We start from the raw sequence: 7,833 nt of genomic DNA on the forward strand, positions 1-7,833 counted from the left end.
TTTCTTCTAGGAAATATCCCAATATCCCTGCCGTAATGATCCTGGGTATTGAATGATGGATCTGGTCAAATTTAAATTTCTTACCCTTCTATATCTCCAACCCAGTTTGATTCTACCTTCATGCCAGAAGAGTCGGGGCTAGGCTGGTGGGGTTGCTTCAGTTTATTCTCAGCCATGTTTGGGAAAGGCAAGTGGTTCAATTTTGTGCAAAATGCTGTGAGAAAAAAAAAAAAATCTACTACCATTTAAGATAAAGGCAGGGGCCAGCAGTTAGCATGATGGCTATGTCATTGGACTTCCATGTAGTCGACCATAGCTCAAGTCCCAGACCCCACGGCTTAAACTCACACCAGACACATGTACGTGCAGCGTGGCCATCCACCCTGGGGGGTGATTTCTCACTTTGTCTCTCTGTCTCTATCTTTCCGGCAAGTGCATGCTCCTTATAGCAAAAACCTCACCAAAAAAAACCAAACAAACAGAAAAAAAAATCATAAAAGCAAAAAGAGTGAGCATAAAATGACAAGTTACAAACAATGGTGGATATTTGTAATGTTAGAATTTAAGACTGTATATGAAATTAGGTTACATTTTTAGATAAGGTAACATGTGTTCAAGCTCCAAAAGATACGTTTTTCATGGCTGGAGAAGGCACTATAAAGGGAATACATAAATATATTTGAGCAGATGTGAGTTTGTATGTGTGCTTGTATGTGTGCATATGTGTGTGTGGGGAGGTGTCAAAATATAAAGGGAAGTCGGGGGACCAGCAGTTAGCATCATGGCTATGTCGCTGGACTCCCATGTAGTCGACCGCAGTTCGAGTTCCAGACCCGGTGGCTTAAACTCATGCCGGGCACATGTGCGTGCATGCCCAAGATCCTGAGAGGAGAATGGAGAAGGGATTGTGGCGTGGCCATGCCCCCTGGGGGGTGATTTCTCACTTTCTGTCTGTCTCTCTGTCTTTCTGGTGGGCGCATGTGCCCTATAGTGAAAAACTCTTCAAAAAAAGAAAAAAAAATTAAGTAAATAAGTAAAAAATAAAGGGAAGTGTTATTAGCCAAAGATGAGCTGCCAAAATAAATCTTAAAAATCCAAATTTTCTTGTGTCAAGGAGAACTGCTTTTTTTACTAACAGAACCCTACCTCAGACTGAGAAATAAAAAACCTCATGATCTGCTAATATTAGGGAGAAAGAATTGACCACTATTCCCCACTTGTTTCCTATCTCACAATAGGTTGCAATGAAAAACTCTAAGGGAACCAAACAAGTGGAGTTGCAACTTGGGTATAAGTAACGGTTGTAGCACTAGCAGATGGTGTAATGGTTATGTACGTGAATTACAGTTCGAGTCCTGGATCCAGCAGCTTAAAACACACTGGCACATGTGAATGCATGCTCAAAATCCTGAGAGGAGAATGAAGGAGAAGGGATTATATGGTGTGGCCATACCCCATGGGTGTGGAGGGTTTTTCTCACTTTCTCTCTCTCTCTGGAGAGTGTGCGCACCCTAAAACAAAAATCTCTCTTAAAAAAAAAAAAAAAAAAGAATATGTTTTTCATCTGAAGGTAAAATGTTTTCCTAAACTTCAGTTCAAGTAACACTTGCCCATTTTAAAAGAAAAAACTCTGGCATGACCAGTAAACAATTTAAATGACCTGATCTATTTTAAAGTTTCGTAAAACTTCCCTCTTCTCCATAATGAAATGTCTAGTTTCTGTTTTATCAGAAGCTTTTATTTTTGTTTAGAGACTTTTTATCCGTAGAGACACTGCCCCCTGCTGTACCATGTTCTTAATTGCGGAAGGATTATTCATGCAAACTGAAAAGGGAATGAAGAGACAGCCATTAAAGTGAAAAAACTTTATTTGAATAATATTATACACATTCATTCCATTTAATTTTCATAGTGCATAGCTATGTATAGAAGCATACAGGAAAAAAATAAACATTAGAAATATTTAGGAATGGAAGTACATAAGCAAAGAAGACATTCGGTATTTCTATTAACAGGCTTAGAAGTATCATTTAAAAAGGGCTCCATTAGAAAAGAGTTCAAACCATGCAAAAATCTATCTGAGCCAGAGCAGGCGAGTGCAATCAATACAAGTTATGGTTTCCTAGATACAAAAACTTTACATGTTCTTTGGATTGAAAACAATATAAAGGAGTGACCTGGTTTTTATGTCCAAGCCAAAAATCATCTATAGAAGTAAAAATGTGGATATTGTTAAGTCACATGTGATAAGAGAATATTCAAGGCCACAGATGGAGGTTACCAGATTACAAAGAATACTGAGAGGTAGAGAGTAAATAAAAAAAAAAAAAATAGAGAAACACAATAAAGGAAATTCTGCTTCTGCCCAAATCAAGAAATAGCAGATACACAGGCATGAAAGCAGCGGTTCTACACGCCACGCTGCCTTCCTACTTTCTCTGCCAGAAAGGATTCACTGTGCGCAATTACAAAGCTCAGGGAATAGCAAGAGGCAAGAAATGCGGAGCCTCGGCAGCAGGGCAAATTTAATTTCCTGTCCATTTTACACATGAGGGAAAAGAAGAGCACAGAACTAGAAATGCTCATCTTTTCATTCAGTACACTGACTTCTAAGTGTTTTATATCTACTGTGTTTGGCACAAGGTGGTAAAGACATGAAGTTAATTAAACCCAAGCATCCGACTCAAAGATTTCATATTTGGAAAGCTAAGGGAAGACAAAATGCCCTACCGTTTTTAAGATTAAATGTTGCAAGTCGGTTTTCAAAGTTGAGAGAAAAAAAAAAAATATTGATAAGGAAAAGCAACAAAGATATTGAACAAAATCTCCTTGTTTCCTTATGGTTCCTTTTTTTTTTAATTTAATTTTTTTTTTTTTTTCAAATTGTATCTGACAGTCGAAATGCAGACGGCTCGGTACTGCTTGGTGTTCTCCTAGGACATCATCTTCTTACACTCCACCGAACAGAAGACCATCCCTTCTACTGGCATGAACTTCTGCCCGATGAGACACTTGCTGCAGCAGGAGCACAGAAAGCACTCTGTGGTCGCGTGCCAGCTGAAGTTGTTATAGGTCACCCTCTGCACTTCCGGATCGATGGCATTGTGGCATCCTTGACACACCTGTTTAGTAATAAAGAGAAGAGATGAGAGAGCAAACGGTGATGACGCCATTTTCATCTCAGAACAGACTGACCGTGTTCCTTTAGGTGATAAAGTAAAACTGAGAATGGCAACCTCAAAAATGAAGATAAATGCATAAATAATAACCTTTTTAGCCAACAACTGTTAATGGGTGTCTATATGCTGAGCAGTGTGAGAAATAATAGGTGAGGTGAGGGGATTTGATATATATATAGATAGATAGATATAGGTATATATCTCCCCATGGTTCTTATGGCAGAAAGTCTGGATAGCAGAGTAGAATATTTGGTTCCAGTGTATTCTATTACACTGGAGATTAGTAATTATCAAGAAGTTTATAGGATGCTTTTCCTCTCTTATTAAAGCTTTGAGATGGTAATTTTACCAGTCTTACCTATGACACATGATATTATTAACATTACTAATTTCTAGACTGTAATAAGTTAAAATCATGTTCAAATTAATTAAGGACTCAATTAAAAATACTGACAGTTGTTTGAGAGTAATGAATTTGAACTAGGAATATAATTTGTAGTTAATTGGCTTCTGTTTTAAGATCAGTCATAATTTATGTGTAATATAATATTATGGATCATTAATACAGTCCCTGTATCAGTCTACATTGTGCACCAATATATACATGATATAAACATACATATGTACATCCACAAACACGCACACATCTTAACACGCAATTTTCTTAACCAAACATGTATATGGAGAGAATAAATGAATAACCTCCCATATTACTGTAGAATACAGAAAACTAACCAGTTGAGACCTCTGTAACACTGAAAATTCTATATGCTTTCTTGTTTTACATGTTCTGAATGAATGTGATTCTACATCTTTAGTTTAAAAAAAATTTTTTTTTTGAGAGGTTTTCGCTATAGGGCGCATGTGCTCGCCAGAAAGACAGAGAGAGACAGAGAGACAGAAAGCGAGAAATCACCCCCCAGGGGGGATGGCCACGCCGCAATCCCTTCTCCTCCATTCTCCTCTTGGGATCTTGGGCACGCACACACACGTGCCTGGCGTGAGTTTAAGCCGCTGGATCTGGGACTTGAACCGCAAATGACTACATGGGAGTCCAGCGACATAGCCATTACGCTAACTGCTGGTCCCAAGTTTAAAATATTTTATAACAAGTGAGGAAGCCAACAAGATAATCCAAAAGAAGATGGTGACTAATTTGAAACACTCTTAGTCTCTCTTTTTATTTTTGGAGAGGTTTTTGCTATAGGGCGCATGCGCTTGCCAGACAGACAGAGACAGACAGAGAGACAGAAAACGAGAAGTCACCCCCCAGGGAGGATGGCCACGCCGCAATCCCTTCTCCTCCATTCTCCTCTTGGGATCTTGGGCACGCACACACACGTGCCTGGCGTGAGTTTAAGCCGCTGGATCTGGGACTTGAACCGCAAATGACTACATGGGAGTCCAGCGACATAGCCATTACGCTAACTGCTGGTCCCAAACAGTCAGTCTCTTAATGTGACTGCAGGAATTACTGAGAGGTGCAGGTGAGGCTGCGTGGGCTGAGGAGGGTCATTCAGCCAGAGTTTCCTTATTTGAGAAGACTTTACAAGAGGGTTGGTACTCAGAGGGCAAACTGGTGTAAGCATTGAAGGGGGGCCTTGTTACATACATTCATTTCTGATCTGCAATATACTTTCCACAGTTTTTAGAGCTGTATTGCTTCTAATTAGAGATTATGGCCCTGTAATCTATTATACAACTTTTTATCAATCTAGACTTCCCTGAAAAACAAGGAAGACAATTGGTCTGCACGATCAATACACTATTCCTGAACACAACAAAAATCAATGTTCTAATATAAGTGTACTCCTAGTTATAATGCACCTCGCAATCAATTGCTTTTTTGTATATATTGGGTCAGTAGAAAAGTCATGATGCATTTTCGTATAGAAAAATACATCATGACTTTTCCAATGACCCAGTATTTACTGTTTATAGATTTATAAATTATTTAGAATTTTGTTTTGTAGTTTTCTACATTATATATTAATCTTCCAGTATTTTCAAACTTGTCTGTGCCTAACAGAAGCATTTCACACTCAATGTTTTATTTCATTGCTTGTAGACAGATCTACCTTTCCCTTTATCAGTGCTGAATACTATTTGTACCTCTTTTTCTAATTATGTAAAACACATATTTTCATTTGAAATTTACAAAAAGAAGAGAACTAGTATTCAATTACATGTGAAATTAAGGAAATTATTTAGATGTATTTTTAAAAACCAGTAACCCATGAAAGATACAGAGAATTTAGGGTTTGTGGTTTCATAAAATTTAGCTTTATTACTAATTTGATTACCATTCATCCCAAAGTCTGACATGGAATCCCAGGTAAGCTCTACCAATCCCTAATTACTAAAGAATCTAAAAGCTTCCCAGGCTGCAATCAGGCTCTGTGGACTGCGGAACCTTGAAGAAAAGATTTGCTTTACCACCTTCTGCTGGCATTCGATTTTCCTATGTTCTCACGCCTCTACCTACGATTTCAAAGAGTTCTTTTTTCCTTCGATCCCTCTTGCTCATTTATTTGTATTTAAGATGTGAAATAGCTGATAACACTGGTAGGCGGGCCCTGTGAAATCTCACAGATATGAACTCTGAAGGGGGTGGCGTGAGTTCCAGTGTCGACCAACTAGATGCATTTGCCATGTTCTTTCTAGGTTAATTTCCTTTTCTCATAAATACCCTGTTTGGAGTTGAAAACTTTAATCAGTATGTCTTCCTACATATAGAGAATTTTGTGGGGGATGGCAGGTGGCATGGTAGTTAAGGGCGTTGGACTCCCACATGGCTGACCGTAGCTCAACTCCTGGACCTGGTGGCTTGCTTTTTCACTTTCTCTCTCTCTGTCCGGCTCTGGTCAAATTAAAATACATACATAAATTAATAAATCATGTAAAATGAAATAATTCTTAAAAAAAAATTGTGAAAACCTATCCTGAAAGTCCTGGCTTATACTCCTTATCATACACGATCAACTTTTTACTCTCTATCTCCATTAGATAGAATTAAAAATACATTCTCACAGTAAGTACTTGAATGTTTAGACCTCACAAATAAATCTACAGATGCAGGACTTTTGTTAAACTGAATCAATTTAGTAAAGGTTTAAGAAACAGGCACTGCACAGTCTCCAGGAGCAAACATTATCCCCGTGGGTGGTCTGGTAACATAGATAAAACCACACATGTTCAAATAGAGCTAAGGAATATGAACAGTCCCTAGAAACCTTTTGAAATGGAGTTTGATCTGTACTTATGGAACTGGATACATCTCATTATTATTACTAAAATAGTAATAATAATTTTTTAAAATTTGCCATTGGGTGTAGGTGCTTGCTCGAGAAACAGTGAGGGGTCGGGGTAGGGAGAAAGCACTCCCCTTCCATGGAGGATAATCAGGCTGCAATCTCTCATCCTCTATTTCTTTCTCCTTTCAGGATTTTAGGCATACATAGGCACCTATTGTGACTGCGAGGTCAGTCACATATAATCCAACTGCCTTAACCACCAAACCGTTTTGAAATCGAGTCTGATCTGTGTTCATAATTCAGTCTCATTGTTATTAAGAATTTTTCTTAGTGAGGATTCTATTACAAGCAGCACTTATAATCTATAATGTAAACTACACAGGTAAAAATCTTGGACTGGCTCATAATCAATGTATGTACTGTCTTTGAACTGTCTCGATTTTAACAGCCTAATGGTAGGAATCACATGTTTTCTACTGAACAGGAGTGCTTTCCATTTCCCATTTGTAATAGTCTTAAAGAGAGGCATAAACTTCAGTTGTAAAGCAGACAACCACATCCTCAGAACGCCCCTCACCACAGCGTGATTCTTCACATAGCATGGCTTGCACACGGGCTTGTCATCCACCATCACGTATATCTCCCCAGCCAGGATGCTGTCACAGTCAAAGCAGCAGAAATGCTTCAGATGCCAATTCTGGTTTTCCGCCTGGGTATACTCGTTGCTAAATATCAGCTGGGACATGGATAAAAGTAGGATGAGTCACATATTTTCCTCTTTGCCACAGATGACAAAGCTAGGTTCTTCAGACAATAAGGGAGTTAGATCTACACGTATATTAACATATTTTCTTGGGGGCTGAAGTTAAAAAGTGATAATCTAAAGCTTGAACTTAGGTTCATTTAGTTTAGTCCAAATTAATCTTTCATGTTCCTTGACAGTTTTTTTACTAGTTAACAATTAATATGGATACTCAGAATGAATGAAATCAAAAGTTTCTTTCATTAAATTCCTTTGGTCATAAAGAAAGCAACTGAGGTTTAATTCCTGCAACGTTCTGCACAAAGGGACCACATGGGCGTGCAAGAGGGAGTCTGCGTTCAGGAGTCCCAGAGGTCATACCTCATCACAGCCAGCACACCGGGGTTTCTCACTGTCACAGTAATGTCTGCCACAGTACAGCTTCCCATTCTTCCAGAAATAGATCATGTCGACCAGGAGTTCGTGGCAGGTGTTGCAGACGAAGCAAGCTGGGTGCCACAGTTTGTCATAGCCAGCCCTTTCGGCATAGATGGCTGGATCGCCCTCCTTCATACTCAGCTTGCAGCAGTAACAGGACTAAAAGGAAAGCCAGCAACACAGTCCAGTCACCCTAAGATTGGTATTTTGTATCACTGGT

General features: G+C 38.8%; 1 protein-coding gene across 1 annotated transcript in view; it reads right to left on the reverse strand.

The window, feature by feature from the left end:
- Positions 1–2,523: 2,523 nt before the first annotated feature.
- The window catches only part of TES (testin LIM domain protein), a 26,971-nt gene continuing 21,661 nt past the window's right edge, over positions 2,524–7,833 (reverse strand). The window contains exons 5-7 of the mRNA XM_006162382.3: positions 7,557–7,772; positions 7,011–7,169; positions 2,524–3,122 (exon numbers count right to left, since the gene is read on the reverse strand). Coding sequence (XP_006162444.1) covers positions 2,934–3,122; positions 7,011–7,169; positions 7,557–7,772 — 564 coding nt within the window. The 3' untranslated portion in view covers positions 2,524–2,933. The remainder of the gene's footprint in view (positions 3,123–7,010; positions 7,170–7,556; positions 7,773–7,833) is intronic.

The sequence above is a fragment of the Tupaia chinensis genome, unplaced genomic scaffold, assembly GCF_000334495.1.
Source record: "Tupaia chinensis unplaced genomic scaffold, TupChi_1.0 Scaffold139935_1, whole genome shotgun sequence".
Lineage (NCBI taxonomy): Eukaryota > Metazoa > Chordata > Mammalia > Scandentia > Tupaiidae > Tupaia > Tupaia belangeri.